Below are 23,759 nucleotides of genomic sequence, written 5' to 3'. Positions count from 1 at the left end.
AAGTGGGTTGGACTACATGACTCTGAGGTTACTTCCAATTCTAAAAATTCGGACTCTGATTACTTCCCAGTGACTCCATACTAAATTTTTGTTATTATATGCTAGTATTTGAGTTAGGTTTGGAAAGAAGGAAGGAAGGGAGGGAGGGAGGGCGGAAGAGAAAGAAGAGGGTGGGAGGGAGCAGGGGGGGAAGAGAAATCCAGTTCTACACCACGGACTCAGACTCATTCAACTCGTGACCCACCCTGCCAGCCTCCCCCCAGTTCTTTTTTTCTTTCTTAACTAACCTGGGTCAAGTCAATCACTGCCCATCTCTCTCGTCCCCACGTACCACCTTAGTATATTAGTCCTTGATTTTGGTCTTTGTACTACCTTGTGTTCGTCCCCTCTGAACATCATCCTGTTGTGTTGGTTCATCTCCCTCATTTTGCCAGGGTCACTTTGAAGAATTCTATTCCTGGTTTCTGAGGTGTCAGCAACCCCGCCCAACTGTCACACTTGATGAGCAGACTCCTGGTTCAGTCCTTCAAGTCACTGAGAATAATACGATACCATAAGGCTAACTCTGCGGAGCCCATTGAATCTGTCCCCCAGGGTTGACAGGGAGCCACTGATCACGATCCTGGAGAGGAATGCTCCCAGAGCCCCAGTGACTCCTCCAATTCTAATTCACAGACCAGGAAACCAGTATCTCTGGGGAGGAGAGGGCCCCCTGCTCTGTCAGTCACCCAAGGCCAGGGAGTCCACATATCTGATGCTGCACTGGATTCAGACACGAAAAAGAATTTCAGCACGTTAGAGGGCAGACCTCCTCCCAGCCCCCAGTCCAGGACGAGGGCGGGGTGGTGGCAATGGTGGCAGTGGCAGAGGCAGCGGCGGGTGGTGGCGGCGGCAGCAGAGTGGTGCAGTGAAGAAGGAAGTGTTTCTTTTGACGTTTCATTAGGAGGCCCGAGGTGCTGAGAGAAGGCTTCAGCTGCAGGAACCCAGAGCGTTGGGGGGGTAGGGGGGTGGGGACTGCAACTTGATTAAGATTGGAGAGGCCTTCGTGCAGGGGGCCGGTAGTGTGCTGCCCAGACTTGTATCAGCTTAAAGGCACAGGATGCAGAGGGAGGCGCCCTGCCGGGAGGTCTGTTGAGCAAGGCCTGTGCAAGGGAGGCAGGTTGGGAGTGCTAACTGGATTTTTTATTTTTATATCAAGACACTGTGTTTAAAATTTTTACAAAGGACAAACTCCGTGGGTTTCCGTTAGTGTTTTAAGAACTTTTCTTTAAAAAAAAAAAAAAAGCCAACAACAACAAAAAACACCACCTTTTTGAAAGAGAAATGACAGACACAAAAGAGACTCTGTAAAGAAAATGGGGGGAATTTCTGATAGCATTACCCCAAGGGCAGAGGCAGAACCCAGATTGTACCCGGGGCACCGATAATCACATGGCCTCCACAAAACCTCCTTCACCAAATCTGCAGTCCCCTGCCTGGTCTAGCTAGGCCGATGTTCCTGGCCTCTGGGGGACGCAGGTCACCCTGTGGTCTCTGCAGCCCTCCGCAGAGATACAGAGGTGGCTGGCAAGTTGCCCCCTAAGGCCCTCCAACCCCATCCAGTGAGAGCCCCTTCCTCCTTCTCCCCATGGTTTTGCTCGAACCTGTTTCTTTCGTGGGGGCCATGTTCCTTGGTCGGATTGTGTGAGCACTGGGAGTTCCAGAGCCAGAGAGACCTGGGCCTGGAGCCCTCCCTTCCGGAGCTTCTTTGCACCCACCGGTTGGAGAAGCATTTGTTCCAAAATTTTTTTAAAAAATCAACAAAAACAAGACCCAGAAAAAAGACCAAGTCTGGGGGAGAAAGAGCTACTCTGCTCTTTAAAGCTCCCAAGTCTGGAGTTGGTCGGTGGTGCAGTTCCAAGAGAGGTGGAAGGCGAGCACCAAGGGGGTGTCCAGCTGGTGCTTCAGGCTCCCCAGTAGTGTCTGTGGTCAGGCTCGGGGAGCCGGCTTCAGCTGCTGTTCCACGGGTCCTCAGTTTCCCAAGGACTCGTTTGCGTCCCCATTTGAAGGGTTTGTTCAGGTGTTTACTTCCTTATTTGTGTTGTTGCACATGCGGGTGCATGCCCACATCTGTCTATGTTTGTGCAGGTGGGTCTGCTGTCGGGTGTGGGTGCGTGCGTATACATATATGTCTGTGTGTGTGTGTGTGTGTGTGTGTGTGTGTGTGTGTGTGTGTGTGTTCGTGGATCCGGGAGGGACAGAGCAGGGATATATGCTGTGCTCTGGGCTGCAGCTATACCCGGGTGGTGGAGTGTGAGTGGGGCAGCCCGGTACTGTTGAACCCTGCGGCAAAGGTGTTATAGGGGTGCAATGTCTGCAGCCCCACCAGGGAGTTGGGGATCATAGTGATAGTGTTGGGGGTCATGAGTGGGATGTCATCAGGGGAGCGCCGCAGGGTCAGCGTGTAGTCGGGCAGTGCAGTGAGGCGCAGGGTGTCATGGGGGGGACCCGCCTCACACTCGTGGTGGGTGGGGCCCAGCTGCAGTGCTGCCAGCTCCTCCTCGGGAGCAGCTCCCAATTCAGGAGCCCCGGCTCCCCTCTGAGGGCTGGGCTGCCGCAGGGGCTCCTGACGCCGCTTGTCCTTCCGATAGTAGAGGGCGGCGAAGGCCAGGACATTAAGGAAGAGGAGGGAGGCCCCCACGGCGATGGTGACGCTTAATTCAGTGGAGTAGTCACGAGGGTTCTCCACCAGGAGCGGCCCTGCATCCTGGTCCCCGTTCCAGGACCCTTGGGCGTTCTCGTTGCTGTAGGCGGGGGAGATGGCTGGCCGCTTGGTGCTCCAGGTCTTGCCATTGGGCCTGCGGGTGATGTGGGAGCTGTGGGTGGTATCCGGGGGCGGCACTTTGGTGGTTGTGGACGTGTAGTGGAACATGTCATGCAGGTTGTATAGGTGGGGCACCAGGTGTTTCCAAAAGGCCACCTTAGTGGCACGGTAATGATCGCGGACCCTTGGCTTCAGGCCGATGTGAAGGTAGAGCTGGTCTCGGGGATTGTATTTGGACCAGGCCACTTCCTCAAAGCGGTTGGCCTTGGTGTGAATGAACTTGGTGTCCTGGGGGACCGGCTTGTTGGGATCCCTGAAATACCACATGGAAATCTGGGGTCACCACTCTACCTAGACGAGGAAAGGGCCCAGGATTCTTCCTCTCACACCCAGCCCTAAACCCCTTTCCCAGTCCAAAATGTCCCACCATTTCCATCTTTTTCAGGGTCCTTCCCTCTGTCCATACCTCTCTTTGTCCCCAGGCCTTGAACTCCTATTGCCCATGGCATCATGGAAAGCATCTCATCCTTCCCTGCGCCCATCCTGTGAGATCAACCTATAGGACGCTTCTTCTTCTCACAAGCTACAGAGCACCCATCAATCTTTTCAGCTGCCCAATTTTTCCGAGAGCCCTTTAAAAGCTCTTTCTGAATGTACTTTATTCCCACTTCACATGGCCTCCGACCATCTAACCTTGAATCCCATAGCTCTGCCAGTAACTCTCACTCCTGCTCAGTCCTAATGCTAACTGAGTTCTGAGCCTCAACAAAATTTTTAAGGGAAGGAAATGGCATGAGAGACTAGAAAAGGGGACGTAGGAAGAGGGATGAAGGGGTTACCAATCAAGATTTGGGGACTGTCTTAGGAAGGGAGATGATGGAAGAGGTTTGGATAGAGGAGCAGAGGGGAGGGCATGCTGGGGCCCCAAAGAAGAACCCCCAATTTCTCCTTACCCGGTCTTGGCAAAGTTGGTCCAGTAGGTCATGACGACAGCACTGAGCATAACGTCATTCTTGGAGAAGTTGCAGGGGAAAAGGTCAGTGGGGCCTACCATAGGGACACCGAAAACGTAGGGTACTTCATCCCCATGAGCTGCGTCTGACCAAGCAGGCTTCATGAGGCTCTGGCAGTGATGGTAGAAGGCGTAGAAGTAGGTAGGCGAGCCATAGCGGGCATGCAGATCAGCTGTCACCACTGAGGGCTCCACCCACTGGTGGTCAGTGAAGAGCGCCACCAGTGTTTTACGGCGGGTCTCAGGATTGTCACGGTCTGCCCAGTCTGTGTACATGAACTTGATGGTCTCCCGCAGGGTGTCCTTACCCTCAGGATAGCCGTACAGATTGTCCACAAAGTTGGAGACTGAGTAGTCAAAGTCAGTGCCAGAGACACCATCCTCAGGGTCCACCACCCCTTCCACAAACTTGAGCCCCTCACCCTGGTTGACACCTAGCATGATGTCATAGTTGAGGAACTCGCCCTGTTCCATGAGAATCTCCGGGTCATCAGGAATGACATCACCGTCAATCACGGGGCCAAAGGCCACATGGTAGCGGGCAGGCTGGATGTCCTGCTCTACCAGCTCCTTGGCACTCTTTTGCCGAAGACAGTCCACCATGTCGACGGTGTCTAGCACGTTACAGCCTACCTTGTCTGCCAGCAGGCTGGTGTACTTCACCGGTTGGTAGTTCACAGCCCAGCTGGACAGAGCAGAACCACTTTGGATGATGGCCCTCTGGAAAAGCCCTATAGAAAATAAGCAGCACCAGGTCAGATCTGTCGTGTCTCTCACAGCCTAAGCCTCCCTTGCTCGTCCCTGAGGGACAGATCGAACACCTCATTCCTTTGTTACTGAGGCTGCCCTCTGGGTTGAATGGACTGCAAAGGACGAGTAACCCTTTCGGCTGGAATGATGGGTTAGGACCAGAGGAGGGGTTGTTGGGCTCCTTTCCTGACTGGTCCCCTGCCTGCTTCTTGCTTCCTTATTCTGGGTGATGGTTGGTAACTTGGGGGTTAAGGAAACGCCAGGAAGAATTAACCCCTTGGGTCCCAGACATCAGCTTCCTTATGCTCCCTCTCTTTATCTTTCCTTGTCTTCCCCTCTTGCTTCCTGCCCAGCTGGGCCCAGCTCTGTGCCAGCACACCACCAGGGAGCTGGCGCTTCCACCACAAAGGGGTCTTTTTCATGAGAGATGAGAAATGCAGGCAGGAGAGAGCCTCACATTCTGGGAGTTTAGGGAAAGATTCCCGAGGGCAAAGGCCCTATGGTCTGAAAGTCTCCAGGGAACGTGCCCTCCCAGGCTGTAACCTCCACAGACACTTTCCTTTTCCTGAAGCTACTGCTGCCTCAGATCCAGATTTCCCCCTAGGTGAGAGGGAACCATTCCCCCAAACTCAAAAAGTAGATGATTCTTCCCCCCTAGAGAAAAAGGTATCATTCTCTCTCTGGCCCCAACATTTCCAAGTAAGGGAGAACCTGGCCCTCAGGTGCACAGTTCTGTTCCTCTAAGAGAAAGGGAGTTTACGGGACTTCCCTGGTGGTCCAGTGGTTAAGACTCCATGCTCCCAATGCAGGGGCCACGGGTTCGATCCCTGGTCAGGGAACTAAGATCCTGCATGCCGCATGGTGCGGCCAAAAAAAAAAAAAGAGAGAGAGAGAGAGAAAGGGAGTTTGCATGGGTGAAAAAGAGAGGGAGAGAAATATAGATGAGTACTTAAGTGAGCCTCACTTTTTGAAAGATTATTCTCCATTAATCAGTTACAGAAAAACAGAGAGAATAAATCTTTTTTTTTTTAGATTTTTAAAAAAAGTCTTTATTGAATTTGTTACAATATTGCTTCTGTTTTCTGTTTTGGTTTTTTGGCCACGAGGCACGTGGGATCTTAGCTCCTGGACCAGGGATCGAACCCACACCCCCTACACTGGAAGGCAAATTCTTAACCTCTGGATCACCAGGGAAGTCCCAAGAGAATAAATCTTTAAAGCAGCCAGGTCTCCAGGGACGCAGGCCCCCTATGAGACAGAGAATAGCAGCACACCAAGAAAGGCCTTCTCCTCCCAGGGAAATAGTCCCTAATCAGAGGAGGCACCGTTCCTCTTTCCAAACAGAGGCACCCTCACAACTAGTCACTTCACCCTCCTTGGTGGAAAAAAAGGAATTCCTGTTCCCGTACTGTCACCTAGAAACATATTCTAAAGGAGGGATGTACATCCAACATTCCCTACATCCCACCTTAGTCTTCCCTCACGGAGTCCCTGGAGGGATAGAGACAGAATTTCCAGGTCAGAGAAGGTGATTTTTGTCCTTCAGAAAGACAGGCCTTCTTCAAAGAGAGACTGCAAGTCTTCCTGTTAGAATATCACTAACTCATAAGGTTGATTTCAGTAAAAAACCGTGTCCTCTCTTACGGCTTTCCTTATCTTGGAGAAGGACACTTATTTTGGGAAGATCTCTTCTTTGCGAGAAGCTCATCTTTGCCTCTCAGAGGTAGAAAGGGCTCTTATAGTCCAGAGGTGAAGAGAACACTTCCTGCTGAGCAAAAAAAAAGGCCCTATTTGGTCCCCTTGGAAGGGTCACTGGCAGGGGGACCCACAGCAAGGAGAGAGGTTTCCCTTTGGGCTAAAAATGAAAGTCTCCCTTAGAGGGGGTTGTACAGCCCGGGGGGCGGGAGAGGTCTGGTCTGGAGTCTGATAAGAGCTCGCCATCCCTCAGACAAAGCCCACCCGCAGGTTTGTAATCCTCACTTCGGTCCCATCTCCCCCCCCACCCCCCCACCCCCGCCGTCAAGGGCAGTTCCCGTCTTGCACAGACTTGTTCTTCAGCGAGAAAGGCAGAGAATGTTTCTTACACCTAAAAACTAATTTCCACTCTAGAGCTCTACCCGAAGTCATGTGTCCTTCCCACACGGAAAGATTTCCCCCCGCCCAAAAAGAGCCGTTGTCCTTCAGAGAGACATTCTACTCCCACGCTCCTCGATAAGACTCCCACATCAGGAGAACATTCCTTTCTCAAGATGTAAATGGGATTCTCTCCTTCCCTCTCTCACAGTGGGAGAATTACATCTTCCCCTTGAGAAACATTTCCCTTCCACTTCTCCCCAAAGGGACACCGAGCTGGCAGGTGACGGCTGCTGACTCCCCTGGATGCTCCTGGGACGTGGAATTGGGCACCCTGGAGCCTGGAGGGACTGGGGCTCAGGGTCGGCGGCCAGCACTTGTCTAGTTCCTGTTTCGTTCCAAGAGCTACTCACCCTCAGAGTGATGCGACAGCGTGAGGAGGCTGACACAGGACGCGCCAATGCCCGAGCCAAAGACGGTGATACGGCGGGGATCGCCACCGAAGAAGGCGATATTCTCGCTCACCCAGCGGAGGGCCTGGATTTGGTCAAGGAGCCCATAGTTGCCCTTGGCAGCCTGATCGCCAGTGCTCAGGAAACCTGGATTCAACAAAGGGCACGAGGACAGTGAAGGTGGAGGGATGGAGGATTTGGATGACGGTGACAGCTGGGGGCATGAGGACGGAGGATGAGCACGCAGCGCAGCTCTTTCCACCCAGCTAGCATTAACCATTGCTCCGTTCTGCAAGGACCAGCGCCATCACTATAGGAAGGATCAGCTTCCTACCTCCCACCCATTCTCCAGTTTGGAAGGCGAGGTCTCCAAACCATTCAAAAGGGATGCATCCAGCTGGGAGACTTAAACTGCAGGAACTGCAAATGACCAGGACCCAGCATCCTCTGCCCTGATGTACCAGCCGGGACATTACCCTAGCACCTGGCAAGATAGAGTGGAAAGAGCAGGGACCCTGGAGTCAGTTTGGTTTGAGTCCTGGCTCTACCACTTACTTGCCATGTAGCTTTAGGCAAGTTATTGAGAATCTCTGGGCTCTAGTTTCCTCTTCTGTAAAGTGGGGATAAAATACTTCAAAGGGCTGTAACAAGGATAAAATGAACATAAGCATCTCGAATATGCTCAGCACGTTACACATCTATAGTTACTTCTCTTTCCCCATCCTTCTCTCTCTGGAGGAAGTGAAGATCCCAAGAGGCTACAATTCCTAAGCCCTCCTTGCCCCTCCTGTCCAAGGTCGTCCATTTCCACTTCCTTCCAGGGTCTCGGATGCCCCCTTCTCTTCATTCTCATGGCAGGTCCTCACTTCCCCCTCCTCCAAGACCTAATGAATCGAAAACTCTGGGGATGGGGCCCAGCAATCCGTGTGTTTAACAAGCTCTCCAGGTAATTCTGATGCCTGCTAAAGTTGGAAAACCACTGGGCTAGACCATCTTTTTCATCTAGTGGAGAAATGGGGAAGTCAGTGCAGTGCGGTTACCACAGAAACAGGTCTTCCTGCCCACCCACTGGGATTTGCTGCTGAGGAGACATGTCACCATGGAGACTACCTTCCCACCCACCTGCTGGGATTTGCTGCTGTGGAGACTTGTTGCCATGGCAACTACCTTCCCGCCCACCTGCTGGCTATCCCACAGAGATGTCCTATATTCCCCCCCACCCTGCTTCCATTTTAGTCTGATCTTGCTGCTTCATTTTTTCTCTCTTCCCTGATCCTCAGGCTCCTTGGAAAGCTCTATCTTCTCCTGCCCTAGGCTTTTAGAAAGGTTCTTTCCAAGTGGGTAGCTGTGGTGCTCCTACACATTGGAAACCTATACCTGGGTGAGTATCTTTTGACCCCACAGTTAAAAGCTCATTTGTAGCCCCTGGGATCAACTTTGTGGGAGGCCATGTTTGAGGAGGCTCCCTCAGCTCACGGAGAGTTCTCTGACGGTCCTGGTAGTCCACGGGCAGAAGCTGAACTTAGACTCAAGCAGGCACAAGACCCCATCACTGTCTTTCTTGAGTCCTTTTGTTTCTAGTTTCTGTAAAAGAGCTCATTTCACCCTCTTCAAGTGTGTTATTAATTTACCTTTGGTGCAATTAAGTATGTAAAGTACTTAGTTATTCCTCCCAGGGCTTAGTCACAAGCCCTCTTTAGCCCCAGGTTCCCGATGAAGAAATGAGAAGGAATTAGAGAAAGCCTGAATGAGGATGAACGGAGGAGCTCTTGTTCCTCTAGACAAGAGAACCAGCTTCTCCTTTGCCTGGCTCATTCACAAGCTGAAGTTGCTCCTGCAAGTCTTAAAAAAGTATGCTGACCGAGATCCATCCCGGCTGTCCAAGCCTTGCGACCCTCCAGCAAAAATCACTATGTGTTTCTCTTAGCCTGCCTGTCCTCTCTCCCTCCTCCTCTTCTTCCCCCGTTTCCTCTCTTCCTTTTCTCTTATTTACACAATAGCAGACTTGGCTTCAGTCTTTGCCAAGGTATCGTTCAGTGAAATGTGTCAAATACGTCTGTCCTAACCAGCAGGAAGAGCCTGCATTTGGATGCAGTAGATTTCTCCAACATGTACCAATTTCCTGGGTTAGAAGCAAAGGTCTGAAAGGGCTGGGTGGAGGATTTGACCATCACTCTCTGCTCCCTCAGATCCCACAAACCTCAGGATAAGAGGCACTAAAGCCTGTGGATGACGTCATGCCAACCATCCTACTACAAGCGTCCTGCTTGAAGTGCTCTATCCAACAGGCTCAGGCAGATGATACAGCAAACGTCGCCGACCACAAGCACACAAAAACCTGTCAGTCTGGGAGAGCGGTCACTCGCTACTAGCTCCCCAGTAACTCAGTCACCCACAGAAACCATGTGAGAATGAGGGCTGAAACACCAAACTCCACAAACTGTTAGAGCAAATCTGAGCCAGTCTCCCTGGGCCCAAGTTTATACTGCAGTGCATGGTAAGCTGCTTGTCAACAGAAGACGGGGGAATCTGGCACATTGTATCAAAACCAGGTATCTGTGTCACCCAGGGCTTGACATTTACCAGGTTTTCAGATTGCCTGAAGGGTACCTGAACAAGAATGTAGGATTAAATTCTGAAACCCAGAATAAAACTCGGCAAGCCCCTACTTCCTCAGCCCCGGGGATATCCACATCCTGTACCCTGCTGGGGTCCCTTTCTTTTGTTGGTCTCAAGCCCAGTGGGGGCTTCTCCAATTATAGCTACCCCTCTGCCTTGGATGGGATCCATGGAATAGCCTGTGACATTCTCCAAATACATGAATCACCAAGATGTCTAAAGAAGTACCTTGGAGGAAACCGTCTGTTTGGGCTCAGGGCTCAGAGAAGCTGATGGGGGGGAGGGTGAATGAATGCATATAATTGAGGTCCAAAACTGGCCACCTGTTCTGGGATGTTTTGGGAAACAAAACAACAAAGCCTCAGCTCTACAGCAAAATCCCCAAGATTCAGGGACAAACCCGTGTTCTAAATCTGGCGCCAAGAGACAAAAACATCTTGAATGTACCCAGAAGCCAATCAGTGGCTTATTGATTACATTTGTGTTCCAGAGCGGGCACTAAAGGGTACACAGGAAGTGGTGGGGAACTTCTGGCCAAATCTCAGTTTATGGCTCCTTCTGAGGTTTGGGTAATATTAGTTTGATCATTAACTATTTAAGCCCAAAGAATAAAAATCCTACCCCGAGATGTGCTGTTCTGGTTATCCAAACGAGAGGAGGTTATAAGGTGGTGGTGGTGGGGTCTTTTAACCTGAATTTCGTGGATGAGTTTCAGTGGGATCCATGAAATAATTTCTGTAAGTGTGTGTGTGTGTGTGTGTGTGTGTGTGTGTGTGTGTGTGCACGCGCACGCACATGCATTTTTTTGGGGAAGAGTCCATAGCTTTCATCAGAATTTCAAAGGGGTCCAAGACTCCCCAAAAGGTTAAGAACTTCTGATATACAAGCTTAAGGATTAGAGCAATTGAAGGGTTGTGAAGTAATCAGCAAACCAGGATATCATAGGGAGGGCTCGCCAGCAATAATAGCCTTCTGTGCAGCCCACAGCTCCCAACTGACACTTCAAATCCTGAGTCCTCTGTCTCCTTTCTGCCTCCTTTCTGTGTGTCACTCTTATCCTCTTTTCTCTTTCCCGCCCTTTCCTTCTCTTCCTTATTTTCTCCTCTCTTTCCCCCCGATGCTCCACTCTCTCTTTTCTTTCATTCCTACCTGGTCCGATCATTTGGAACTGAAGCACATTCTTAGTATTCTCCGTGCTTTCCATTGATCTTTAGAGACTGGAGCTTTGTGTTGATGATTTTTAAAAGCAACTGAGTTGAATATTTTCTGTCGCTCTCATTTAGAAAATAAAGTAACACAGTTAGTTCTGGCCTTCAACTACCACGCACGTGTGCCTGTGTATCTGTGTGTGATTACGTTTGTAAACGCATTACTCTTCAGGAACTATGCAGCCCAAGTATGTGGGTTTGCAGGCACTTTCATGGTACCATTTTTACTGTCAGAGACTCAGATCCCCTTTCTCAACAGGACAGAACAGCTTACAGAACAGAGCCTTGCCATGATGTCTGTGGCAACTCAGAGAGACAGAGCGGCAGTGGCAGAACCATGAAACCCAAGGCCCACTAGACTGTGGAGAGGCCAGGGAGACGCCCTGCATACGTCACACCCAGCATCAAGATGCCGCTGAAGGGAACGCAGGCTCCACTGTTTTCAGGGAATATCATTTCTCTCGTCTGAACTCCCAAAAGGTGTCTTGCTATCCCACATAGTATTAAGGGGAAGTCAAGAGAAGATTGCCTTTCCGTGTACGTAGATGCACCCAGAAGTGAAACGTGGCTCTGGGGCCTCTGGGATGCCAACTGGCAAAGCCAAATACTCAAAAGCAAATTAAAATAGGGTCCTGTCAGCCAACAAGCCCTGGAGTAAGCCGTGCCTAATTGCTCGTTCAGCACCCAGGCCTGCAGACCTGAGAAACAGCCCAGACACCCACTGGGACTCAGGACACCAGCCCTCCGGGCAGGAAGTTGGCTTCTTTGTGCCACTCCAGGGCTATGGGGCCGCGTGTGCCCTCGGAGGCCTGGGTGAGCATCCGAAAGGGAGCGAGGCCCTGTGTGCTTGGTCGCCCTCTCTGAGGCACTTGTTTACCTCAAGACCTTGGCCACAGTTAGGCATTAACAGTTACCAAGGAAGGCACAGGGTAGAGGGGCAGCCTAAATCACCAAAATAAGCGTGTGGGTGACAGAGTAGGAGTGGGGAAGGGGATATGGGTGTGTATCAGGAGGTATTTGGGAAGTAAGTGTGTGTGTGTGGGAGGGAGACGGTGTAATTGATGGGAGTGTATGGGGATGTATGTGTGGAGAGAGTAGAAGAAATGTGCAGTGTATGTATATGGGATATGTAAGTGTGGGGTGTGCATGAGTGTGTATGCGTGTACGGATATGGATGGCCAGGTGTGGGGATATGGATGCATGTATATTTGTGGGGTAGGAATATGTACATATGTATGTATTGGACATATATATGCCAGATGTGTATAGGAAGAGTGTGTGTGTGTGTGTGTGTGTGTGTGTGTGTGTATATGGGTACGTGTATCGGGGTCTGTGGGTGTGTATATAAGGGGAGATGTGTAAGCGTAGTGCATGGGATGTGTATGTAGCTGTGGAAGCAGGGAGATGAGGGGTACGTGCGTAGTATCTGTGTACTGTGGGCTGGGGAGGTGTGGACGTGCAGGTATGGCTCCCGCATGTGTAGGGAGGGGAACGCTGGTTCGTGTTTGTGTAGGGAAGGTGAGGGACATACGTGTGTGTGTGGCTGTTGGAGGAGAGGTGGAAGTGGGGTGTTTAGGGGGACGTGGATCTGTCCGTGTATGTGTGGAAGGAATATTTGTGTACATTTAAGGTATATATATGTGGGGTTTGTGCACGGATGTGGACGTGCAGGGTGTGGGTCTTTGTGTAGAGTGTATTATGGGGGTAGAGGAAAGCATGAGCGTGGGGGCACATGTGGTGTATATGGGCACAGATGTGGATACAGCGATGTGGAGGGAGAGATACATGGGAACGTGTGTGTGTGTGTGTACGCATGCATGGAAGGTGACAGAAATCTGTGTAGATGTGCGGTATGGATGTGGAGTGTAGAGAGGCATCTGGGTATGTGGATATGTGCATCGGGGAGACTATACGTGTGCAGTGTATGGAGTGGTGAGGGAATGTGCATATATGTGAGGGGGTCTGTAGATGTAGATGTAGGGGTCTGTATGTGTATGGGTGTGTATGTGTGCTTGGGGGGATGAGAGAGAAATAGATGCATGCGGGTGCATGTGGGCAGCGTGGACGGTGGACATGTGAGGGTATGTGGGTGTGTGGATATGTGATTGGCTAGAAGGAATATCTGTGCATGTGTGGGGTGATTAGGGATGTGGGGTGGGTGGGTAGGGATGAGGATAGGACACCAGAAAATGAATCGACTCTACAAAACTCAGCCAGGCAAAAGTCTGGAGCCAGAGACCTGGCTGGAGACCTAAGAGAAGGTGTGAGGTTTGAATTGAATTTCCAGTGGCATCTCAACATTCCAGGAACGGGCCTAGGGACACCGTGGGGAAGCCCACTGGGGCAGTTGGGTAGGGGCTATGGGATAACAACATTGTGGCCATGGTCGTTAGCACCAGCTAGAGAACCAAGGCGGCCTGTTCTCAGCTCCTCAGCCTTCTTTCCTCCCTCCTTGAGAACCCAGGCTTCCTTCTAGGCACCCAGCAGGGAACCATACCTAGCACTCCAACCCGATAGTTGAGGGTGATGACGATGACGTTGCCATAACTGGCCAGGACGCTGCCGTCAATCATGTTGCCTGTCCCTTCCATGTAAGAGCCTCCATGGATGTAGACCATGACAGGCTTAGCGCCACTGTCCCGGATGTCTGCAAGGAGAAGGGGTGAGACACAGGCTGGGTAGGCTGCCCTTCCTCCCCCACCCCCGCCAGCCCTGGGTGGGGGGGTGTGGGCAGCAAAGCTATCCCAGGTGCCAGGACACCACCGCCATCTCTGAGGGCAGGACTCATGGGGCTGTTCGGCCCGGAGCTTGAGCATCAGCCAGAGAAAGTTGGACGTCGGTGATGTTTTTAAAGACTCTGGTTTCAAGTGCCTCCCAGCAGAAGGCAGCCAGGCGTTCCTGATACAGCTAGGTCTACAGCGGCCGTGGCTGGGCCCTGGGGGACAGGGGGAGGGGGGAAGAGAAAGGGCAGGTCCCTTAGCTGGATCAGTGAGTCCCTGCCCCGGGCACCCAGGAGTCCTGGGACCTGACATGGCTTTAGAGAGCAGGGGCTGGGGAGCCCTGAAACCCCCAGGACTAGACCAGTTACATGGAAATACGGCCATTGGCAGCAGCTGGCCCCCCAGTGCAGACAGAGACAAGAGGGGCGGGAATAGGGGGTGGCACAGGAAGAGAACAAGGGAGAATGTGGGGACAGGGGAGTGAATGGCAGAGATGGGGGTGTGTGTGTCGGGGGGGGAGAACCTTACTGACATGGTTTCTCAGCCATGTGCTGGTTTACCCCATTCTCCCCGGGCATCAGGCAGACTTAACTGGAAACACTGGGGATGGGGAAGAGGTGGGGGCAGAACTAAGAATGAGAGAGCCCGCCCCCAGGCGGCTTTAAGATGAAGACGGAGCCTCCGCAGAGGCCACTCAACGAGAGACCTTTAAGCGGCTGCTCCCAAGCCCCGAGCAGTGCGGCGACAGGGCTGGGTGGCCACGAGAAGGCTCCCGGCCTGATCACCTCGACCTGAAGCCTCTCTCGGCCTGTGAGCTGGACCACACTCTGCCGCACCGGCACAGCCCTACCAGCCACCAGTGGGCCCCCCTGAGCTGTGTGGCCCCCAGGCCAGGGCTGGGGCGTGGAGGCAGAAGGGAATGCTCTCTGCTGCCGAGCAAACACAACCTGTTTTCCTGAGGAGGAAGGAAGACTGGTTCAACCGTCACCCAAGGATCTTATGCCATCCACTGACTGGGCTGTGGCGTCCTGGCCTCAGCCCGGTGCTTTGGTCCAGTCCTTGTGGCCCTGTCCTGAACCTAATGCAGCCCCTGGCCCTGAGGCCATCTCTCTCTTTCTGGGCGAAGGCCAAGGAGGTTCTAGGTGCCTCTCCTCGCCCCCGCCCCCCTCAGTCCTGCTTTCTCTCCACTCTCCCTGCTGCTCAGTAGGGGCAGGTGCCCGTGAACCACAGAAGATGGGGGAGGAAGCTGTCTCTGGGCAGTGGGGACCGGGGCGAGGAGGATGCCCTCCCCATGGCTCTGCTCGTGGTCCCCTGCTCCCGCCAGCCGTGTCCATCACCCTGGAACTCCCAGTGGCCGACCAGGCCAAAGATGGATGAACAGCCCCACGGCCTTGTACAGGAACAGAAACACACCAACGGACGGACAGACAGACAGACGGGGCTTCTCCCCATCGAGAGGGGGAGGGGCTCTGTGCCATGCACCAGCCGCCGCGCCCTGCAGCCCCCAAATACCTTCATCTTCATCCCCGTCATTATCCGCTAAGTCCTCGCCCTGTTTCTTAGCGCCGGATCCTGGGGACCAGACACGGGGAGACACAACAGCACAGAACAGAGAACAAAACAGAGAGAGAATTCAAAAACAGCATGACTGCAGTGTGGCCCAGCAAGCCAGCTCTGGGCCTGGGCCCAGGACAGGCAGGAGGGATGGCAAGAACTGAGGGAATGGGTGGGCTGAGGCCCAGACCTTCATCAGGATGATAGTGTTGCAGGCCCCTGCTGTGCTGGCCTCCCTGCGCCTCCCTGTCCCCAGCAGCCTGTCTCAACCAACCACCTTCCCAGTTAGGAAGGAGGTAGCAGCAGGTGGGCCAGGGCACAGAGCCAGAGACCCACTCAGGGGAAGGACTTCTCCCGGGTGGAAGGGGCTGCACGTGTGTACGCAGGCAGGCTGAGCTGGAGAGCAGGGGCAGGCACCAAAGGTGAGAGGCGGCATCGCCAGCACGTGTAGATACGGATATGAGCTGTTAGGGCAGAGCCGGGGACCCCAGCCTTGAGCTATTCGGGCCCAGTGGGCAGGCTCAAGCTGGGCCTCAGCTGACCCTGATTCCCACAGGAGAAAATGGGAGATGAAGCTTTCCCTCCGGTCTTCCTCACTGGGGCCTGCTCTGGGTAATGGCAAATGGGGTTCCTGCCCACAGGAACCAGGCCTGAGAGCAGCAAGCATTGCTCTGAGATCGAAAGAGAGCCAGAGAGGGAGGGAGGGAGAGAAGGAAGGGGAAAAGGAGAAAGGGACATGAGAGAGAGAGAAAGAGAGAGAGGGAGAGAGAGAGAAAAAAACAGAGATAGGAATAATGGTAGCAGCTCCTACCATGTACCGAATGGTTACCATGTGCCAGACACTCTACTTCTGCCATACTGTTTGATCCTTACACCCCAATGAGGGAGGGACTATCTTTATTCCTGTTTCACTGATGGGGAAACTGAGGTTCAGAGAGGCAAAGTGACTTGCTTAAGATTGCACAGCTAGGAAGTGCTAGAGATGAGATCCAAACCCAGGTCTGCTTGATTCCAAAGCCCATGGTCTTTCCACTGCACAATGCCACCTTTCTGGGACGGGGGAAAGGGAAGGGAAAAAATAAGTCGGGAAAGAGGTGGAGCATGGGGGAGGCGGTGGTGGAGGGGAGGGGAGGGAAGGAAAGAAAAGAAGAGACTAGAGGAGAGAAGAGAGACGTTTAGGACCTGGGTGAGCGGGCCCCAGTTCTCCTTCTCATTCTAAGGAGATGAGAAGTTCATCTTGAGAACGGCTTTGAGAAAGAGGACCCACCGCCTGGGTGCTGGTCAGTGTGTGGAAACAGAGGTCATTCTGCTGGCACCCCAGGGCTTATCCTCTTGTCTAAGACATCAGATACTCTCGGCCTGGAGGCAGCAAATAGCCCTCTTTCTCAGCTGGTCTGGGTTCCCGTACAGCTATTAATCAAAACAGGAGCCGCCCTCCAATTACAAAATGGCTTTTCAACCAGGGCAAGAGCCCAGCCTGAGGGGCAGAAACTGCCTCCGGCTTCCCGAACCTCCCGGGGCACCTACCATCTTAACACCTGACAACGACGGTACTGCCCTCAGAAACCCTGTGGGACCTGGGGTGTCATCACCCACACAGCACACAGACCCCCAAACAGCAAGGAATCACCCATCCCTAAACATGAGTTCCCTCCAACTTGATGGGGGTGGAGGTTGGGGGACAGGGCATATCTTCCCCAGGAAATCCTTCGCTTCCCCTGGACCCCGACTTAGAAGATGCGTCCCGTTTGCCCCCCTCTGGGAAGGTCCCTGGGTTGCTGCATTGTCCCAGCCTCCTCCGTACAGATGCCTTTGCTCCCTCAGCTTAGCACTCGCTGAGCAACTCCTTGCTGCCACGCCTGACCCCCACCCCCGGGCCAGCACGACCACCATCCCCCAGCCCAACACTGTGCTGCTGCAGGAGCCCAACGGGGCCAGCCCTGCCTGCCCTGCACACATCACAACCCTAACCACCCCTGGGGACGGGTCTCCCCCGAGGGGCAGACTTTTTAAGTCTGTTCCAAATGGCCAACAGGCCCTGGATAGGGAACTCATTTGAGCAGCTAAATGACCAGATGCCCTCTCCCACGCTGTCTGGAACCCGCCTCCCAGCTCGGCCTGTGGGGCTTAGCTAAACCAGCTGAGTTTCAATGCTAGGCTAGGAGTTTCCTCAGAGTAGCGATCAGGTCTTTAGTTATTTCTAAATCTTTCCTCCACCTCGTATCCCTCCACATCCCAACAGCACCTAGCACGTGGCCTTGCCCATAGTCAACAATCACGATTGGTAGGTGTTTGTTTGAACTTGACTGGAGCGTCCAGTTGGCTCTCTAGCCAAACTCTCAGGACTGGACTGGACTGGACTGCCCTAGGCTCTTACTGGTGCCCTGGGGGATCATTGCTCCTAGGAAATGGTTAGTGTCATCGCCTCCCCCTCCGCCACCCTGCACCTGAGTAAGCAAGTAACTAGTAGGAGCAGGTTTAAGAGACCCTCTTCCTGAAATCTTTTATACGTTAATGGAACGTTAAGACCAGAATAGTCCCCTACCACCTTCAGATGCAGAAACAGAGGTTCTCAAAGGAAAAGACTTGTCCAGGGTTTCACTGTGAGTTAGCAGCAGAGCTGGGACTCGGTCAGGCTTGTGGCTCCCAGACCCATACTCTTTCTGTGGCACCGCAATGCGTCTTCATTCGTGCAAAAACATGTTTACTGATTGCCTTCTGAGTGTGAGGTCCTGGGCTGGGTGTGGGGAGGTGGTGTAATGCTTATCCCCAAGGCAGCAGACCTCACTCAAAGCTTCAGTGAGCATCAAAAGCGCAACAGGCAGATCGCCGGGCTCTGCCCGCAGAGATTCTTACTTAGTAGAGGGCACTCAGCCCCAGGAATCCTGATGACCCCACTTGGGGGAACCCCGCCCTATGATTTCAAAGGAAAACAAACTCCAAGCTTGCCAAAGGGTTGTAGGGACCAGGCTGTGCTTTTCCACTTGTTCCTTAGTCTTACTGTTTCCAATTCGGTTCAACCCATCCACATTTCACCATTTGTTTCAGAGTAGGGGAGGTGGGAATGACCAGATGGGAGTTGCCTCGCATGCTACAGTGGAAAGAACACGGCCCTGAGGGTCAAGAGACCCAGGTTTTGGTCCAGGCCCTGCCACAGACCAGCGACGGGGCCTTGAGCAGCAGCAAGTCACTCCCCTGGGCCTGTTTCCTCATCTGGAAAATTGGGATACCAATTCCTGCCTCATAAGCTTCCACAGAAGTGGGGGGGATTTTCTGAGGTAAGTATGCAAGTGCTTTGCAGAGAACATAAAGTGGTATTTGAACAGGAAGAATTATTACATGGGTGGAGGGCGACAAATTCCTCCCGGAAAGAGGGTCAATTTGCAATTCGGGATCTCGTGCCTCCTTCAGAGCGCACACTTCCTGGAGACCCGCAAGGTCTGCCACCAGGCTAGCCCGGGTCACTCAGCTAGGCCCTGGCCAGAGGTGGTGGGCGGGGTGGCAGGGTTGCTACACCTGGCTGCAGTTTGGTCTAAGCTCCACCGCTGGAGAGTTGACTCTCGACTTTCAACCCGGGAAAGGGCACGGAAGGATTAGCTGGTGGCTCCCTCACCAGGAGAAGGTCAGAGCCTCTGGCTCCATCTCGGCGGCTTAGAGCTTCTCCTGACGTGTCCCACAGGGAACCACTGGCTCTGTCTTTGGCACACGCTTTAGGGTGGACTTTGGGGCTGGGAAGGTTGGAAGAAATGGGGTTGCCGCTTCCGCTCTGAACCTGCCTTAGGCCACCAGAGCCTTCCTGAAGAGCAGCCGGGGCCCTCGGACGAGATGGAGCTTATGCCTGCTCACCGACCGCCCCCTGAGCCTGGGCTACTTGAAGGAAGGCTGGGTCCTCGGGGGCAAGGGCAGGTGGGCAGGCAGCCCTCCCTCTCTCTCTCTCTCCCTCCCCGCCGGCTCGCTACCTACCTCCTTTCCTACAAATTTTCTTGTTGGGCTTTCGGGCGCATTCCTTGGAAATCCGCTTTACTGTAAAATGAATAAAAAACTAAAAAATAACAGGAGGCCTCTGCCCAGGGACATGCACCCGCACCCCCGCCCAGGCCCCAAGAGCTGCTCTGCAGGCGGCACGTGGCAAAGAGCCTGTCCCACCATCTCCTTGCTTCTGTCACTTACCTTAGTGTGACCCCCGCGGGAGGAGGCATCAGCTAGTGAAAGAGGAGGCACCTAAGCACTGCCCACCAGGCTTGCCCCCTGCCCCCCACACACACCCAGCTCCCTTGGCCACACACACCTACCACCTCTCAGAGCAGGTGGAATGGTGACAGGGGGGCCTGGTGGCGCCAGCATCCTCCCGCGGGCAGCTGCCAGCAGTGACCCATACTCCCCCAGGGAACCCCCATCCAGCACCTGGCCCTAGACCTGTCAGAGCTCTCAGGCCTGGCCAGGCCCCTCCTGGTAACAGTGTCACTCACACATGGGAGCTCAGACAATGCTGGGAGAGGAAAGAACAGGGAGGAGGAAGGGGGAGGCCAAGCAGAGTGATGGTTAGAAGCATTTTCACAGACAGACAGATGCATGCTGCACGGCACACCACCACATGCCAGCCACAAACACAGCGGGGCAGGTGGGAGGCAAGGAGGGCACAGTGCCTGGCCGCACTCACCATCCTCCGTGGGCACATAGACGTTCAGGTAGAGGCAGTCTTCGTTGGGCTCCTGAATGTAAGTAGCGACGATATCCAGGTTGGCCGTGAACCAGACAGGAAGCATGACTTCGGGCACAGCTGTGTGGATGTTCTGAGGGCACACTGGGGGAAAGTGTGTGGCGTTCCGGATGCCCGACCAGGATGGGGGTGGTTCAGGGGGCAGGAAACGTTTCTCGCCGATGGGGGGGGCTGCGTAGGGCACCCCAAGGTATTGGTCCACAGGCCCCAGGATCTCACTGGGCAATGGTACCCGGGCACCCCTTAGCTTCCCAAAGTGAGTATTGACTGTGGGTGCTGGGGCCTGGGTACTGGCCCTCAGCACCAAGCTCAGGAACCACAGGGTGAGGCACAGGCTCCGGCCAACTGTGGGCTTGGGGCTCAGGGACAGCGAGGGCAGGCCAAGCCGCAGCCACATGTTCCGGGCCGGGGGACTGGCAGGAAAGGCAGACTCCGGGGTCACAGCATCAGCCCAATAGGCAGCCCCTTCATGGCCACACTGACTTGGACCTCAAAACTGAGCTCTCGAGGGACACCTACAGGTGCCCGGCAACGTAGAGAGCAGGTCTTCCGAGCACCACAGCTTCAGAAAGGGGACTCCCTCAGGGCCAGACAGGCCTGTGGAAAGAGGGAAGTATGCGTCATCCAAGATGGTCGCGGAGGGCTATGGAGTGGGTCTTTGGGGCCCTGCTGCGCTTGGGCTATTCTCCTACAGTTAGGAGAGGTTTCCCATGCCCGGGGTTCCAGGGACCCTCAGACGATCTCCACTGCCAGTCAGAGCGATTCGCTGTGTCCGGGCCATGGTTGGAAAAGCCAAGGGGGTCGACAGATTGACAGTTGTTGCCACTGCAAGTTGCCAGTCCCTGACTTCAACCCCTCAGCCAATGGAGCTCATCGGGGTCAGCTGGAGGCAGAGTAGCATGTGGTAGTAGGCGATGGGAGAACAGGAAATGGAGCTCAGGCTCCTGGGCACGCTGCGTGGACACTGGGCTCCCAGCCCCCAGGACCCATGACCCCACACAGGGACCTCAACGTCAGGAGACGGTAGGATTGTGAACCTCACTCCAGGACTAAGGCAGAAGAAGGGAACACAGCAGATAGGCAAAGGGGCCCCCAGAGAGACCCCATCTCCCTCTGGCAGGGCAGGGGGCAGGACAGCCATTCACCAGAGTCCCCAGACCCTCCTGTACGTTTCTCAAAGCCCTCACTGCTCCCACATCCTTAAGCCTTGGTCCTTTCTGTCAGCTATCTCTAATTCACATGGGGTGCCAGAGACTGAGGCAGAAAGCGTTCTGCCTAGCACCCTAGGCATTGTTGATGCTCAGCCAGTGTAAAATAAACAACAGAGTGCGGGGGACACACACTCAGAGACTCACAGAAATAAACTCACAAACACTGAAAGAGGGAGTGAGAGAGAGCAAGCCGGGACAACAGACACCGTGATGTTCACTCACAGAGACATACATTCCAAACCCACAGAGATCACCTCATATAGTCCCACATTCTGAGACAGAGAGCTTCACAGAGCCAGAGACTCACAGAGAGATACATTCAGAGACACACGCAGAGACTTACTGAAACATAATCACACACACATCGCATAGGTAAATATCCAGAGACACATGCAGCATAATGGTGACACATAGGTGGAGACAGAAACAGAAACAGCAACACACTCGAGGCACACAGGCCTTCTGACAAAACAGTTGTATAGTCAACACATATACACAGGCACACACAGACACTTCCGCATGGACACACACACACACACACAATTTAGTTTCCCCCTATTTCTCCCGCCTTCCAAGATTGTAGGCCTGCTCCTTTAAGAACTGGCTGAAGGGGTGGGGGGAGGGAGATTGGGAACGCCCGGCAATCGGCCACCGAGAGAGGGGAATGAGAATGTGTGTGTGTGTGTGTGTGTGTGTGTGTGTGTGTGTGTGTGTGTGTGTGAGAGAGAGAGAGAGAGAGAGAGAGAGAGAGAGAGAAAGAGGGAGAGGGAGAGGGAGGGAAAGAGAAAAAGAAGGAGGAGGAGGAGGGAGGGCGGGCAAAGCGACTAAAGGGGTGGGGGCTCAGAGGAAAAGGGGAGCAAAGTATGGGTGGTTAGATCCCAGACGCTGCCCAGAATGCACCCGGGTGGAGGAGAGGAGGGGACGGGGAAGGAAGGGGTAGGAGTAGGGAGGTGGGGCAGGAGGGAGTGGGTGTGTGTGTGTGTGTGTGTGTGTGTGTGTGTGTGTGTGTTGGGGGGGGGATAGTCCGCAGCTGAGTTCACACAATCCCCCCATTCACCGTCTCCATGGCAACTCCGGGGCACAGACCGCTCATTCACACGGCTTCCCCGCCAGCAACCCCCCCACACACACCATTAACCCCCTCGGTGCCGCCCCTCCCCGCAAATTCCATTAACCCTTTCAGGATGCCTCCCTCTCCAGTAACCCTTCAGTACCAAATGCCATTCTCCTTTGAGTCAATTTCCTGCAGCCCCTCCCCCCGTGAACACCTAGACAAATCGACCGACCCCCAAACGCCCTCTGTACCCTAGGACCCACTGTGAGTCTTCAAGGCCAAGATCTCCATCCTGGTCCAACTTGCAATTTGGGAGAAGACAAGGGGAGGCGGCAATGCTGGGGATTAGAATGGCATCTGGGGGTACTTTCTGGGCTGGAGCAGTATTGGGCGAAGGGCATTGTGCAGGAATGGACTGGTGTCAAGAACTGCAGCATTGGGGGCTATGCGGGTTCGGAATAGTATTGGGGGACGGAGCTGCATTGGAATGGGGGAGGATAGGATAAAGGCCTCCATTGGGGGGGGGCTGCAGAGAGTGGGGGAGGGAGCCTGGCTGTGAGATGCTATGATGGAAGAGGGATGGGGCTGCACTGCGGGGGAGGGGGGACTGGCAATGTACTATACAGGAATGGGGCTGGGGGCCTTCAGGAGGGGTATTTTGATGAGCATGCGGGCCGGACTGTGGAAATAGAGGGACCATGGGCGGGAGGATGATAAGGGTGCGGGATTCAGGGAGGAGGTGGAAGAGAAAAGCGGGGAAGGATTGGGGGGTCAGGGGTGCTGATGGAGAACGTGGGGTTGAGATGGATGGGGAGCACTGGCTGGGAAGTGGAACACCCCAGGATTGGGGGGGGGATAGGATCGGGGCAAGGTATGGGCAGCTAGAGGATGAGAGACCGGGGCAGGCGGCCTCACCTGTTCCCCGGGCTGTTGCGAGCGACTGAACCGGGCCATGGACCACCCATATCGCCTCCAGGCCAAGGGCTCCGCACCCGAATCCCCGAGATCTGCTCTCCGGCAGCCTGGCTGCTGTGCCCGCGCACCGAGGGGGCGCGCTGCGCGTGCCCGGACACGGGGGGGCGCGGTCCCTGCCATTAACTCCTTTTGTGCCAGAGATGGCTCAAGTCCTGGGGCATGGCCCAATTCCTCCCAGGCTCAAGCACGCTCTCCTCAAGCTCTCTCCCCACCCTCTCTCTCACGCCCCTCAAGTCACAGTCAGGTGATCTTCCGGGGCAGCTAGTCCAAACTTTACCTGCAGAGCTTGAGACCTTGAAACAAAGGGAGAAACTGAGGCACTGTCTGCAGGAGTCCCCAGTCACACTCCACGAAGACCCACCTCCACCTCACTTGGCATCCCTCACCTCTCCTCAGCACCAGCACCACTCAAGCAGCAACCAGGAGGTGTGTGTGTGGGGGGGGGAGAGGCACTTTGCCCTCATCCTGTCACTTTCCCAAAGGTCAATGCTGTTCCTTTCTGCTGGGGCATGTCAGACTCCGGCTGTCAGCGTGCCAGTTGTCGGACCATTTCAGTCTCTCCCTTCCAGATCTGGCTGTCTTTGTGTCTTGTGTTTCTGTGTGTAGTG

At 54.1% G+C, this 23,759-nt stretch overlaps 2 protein-coding genes across 4 annotated transcripts in view; both read right to left on the bottom strand.

Annotated features, from left to right (window-relative positions):
• Positions 1–3,807, bottom strand: part of GJB1 (gap junction protein beta 1) — a 44,215-nt gene extending 40,408 nt beyond the window's left edge. Inside the window, exon 1 of the mRNA XM_036840683.1 lies at positions 3,757–3,807. The gene's annotated coding sequence lies outside the window, so the exon portion shown is untranslated. The remainder of the gene's footprint in view (positions 1–3,756) is intronic.
• On the bottom strand, positions 1,135–23,188 carry NLGN3 (neuroligin 3). Of its 3 annotated transcripts, XM_036840677.1 has the most exons (8): positions 23,092–23,188; positions 19,852–20,508; positions 19,155–19,214; positions 15,150–15,209; positions 13,415–13,564; positions 7,052–7,237; positions 3,757–4,546; positions 1,135–3,116 (listed from the first exon to the last, which is right to left on the bottom strand). In XM_036840677.1, the coding sequence occupies exons 2-8, from the start codon at positions 20,306–20,308 to the stop codon at positions 2,273–2,275; spliced, it is 2,547 nt and encodes an 848-aa protein (XP_036696572.1). In that variant the 5' UTR covers positions 20,309–20,508; positions 23,092–23,188; the 3' UTR covers positions 1,135–2,272. The 3 variants fall into 3 exon arrangements, with proteins under 3 accessions (XP_036696572.1, XP_036696573.1, XP_036696574.1); XM_036840678.1 differs by lacking the exon at positions 19,155–19,214; XM_036840679.1 differs by lacking the exons at positions 15,150–15,209; positions 19,155–19,214 and having other exon boundaries at positions 1,246–3,116.
• Positions 23,189–23,759: the final 571 nt, after the last annotated feature.

Source organism: Balaenoptera musculus, chromosome X, assembly GCF_009873245.2.
Source record: "Balaenoptera musculus isolate JJ_BM4_2016_0621 chromosome X, mBalMus1.pri.v3, whole genome shotgun sequence".
NCBI classification, from domain to species: Eukaryota; Metazoa; Chordata; class Mammalia; order Artiodactyla; family Balaenopteridae; genus Balaenoptera; species Balaenoptera musculus.
This window is presented reverse-complemented; position numbering and strand designations above follow the sequence as displayed.

What these genes read in the sequence shown, in the direction of transcription:
- NLGN3 (XM_036840677.1), bottom strand. Translation starts at nt 20,308, where the DNA reads ATGTGGCTGCGGCTTGGCCTGCCCTCGCTGTCCCTGAGCCCCAAGCCC. An exon ending in GCTGTCGCATCACTCTGAGG is followed by an intron (nt 4,547 to 7,051) that starts GTGAGTAGCTCT and finishes TATTTTCTATAG; the next exon opens with GGCTTTTCCAGAGGGCCATC. An exon ending in ACCAACTTTGCCAAGACCGG is followed by an intron (nt 3,117 to 3,756) that starts GTAAGGAGAAAT and finishes GTGGTATTTCAG; the next exon opens with GGATCCCAACAAGCCGGTCC.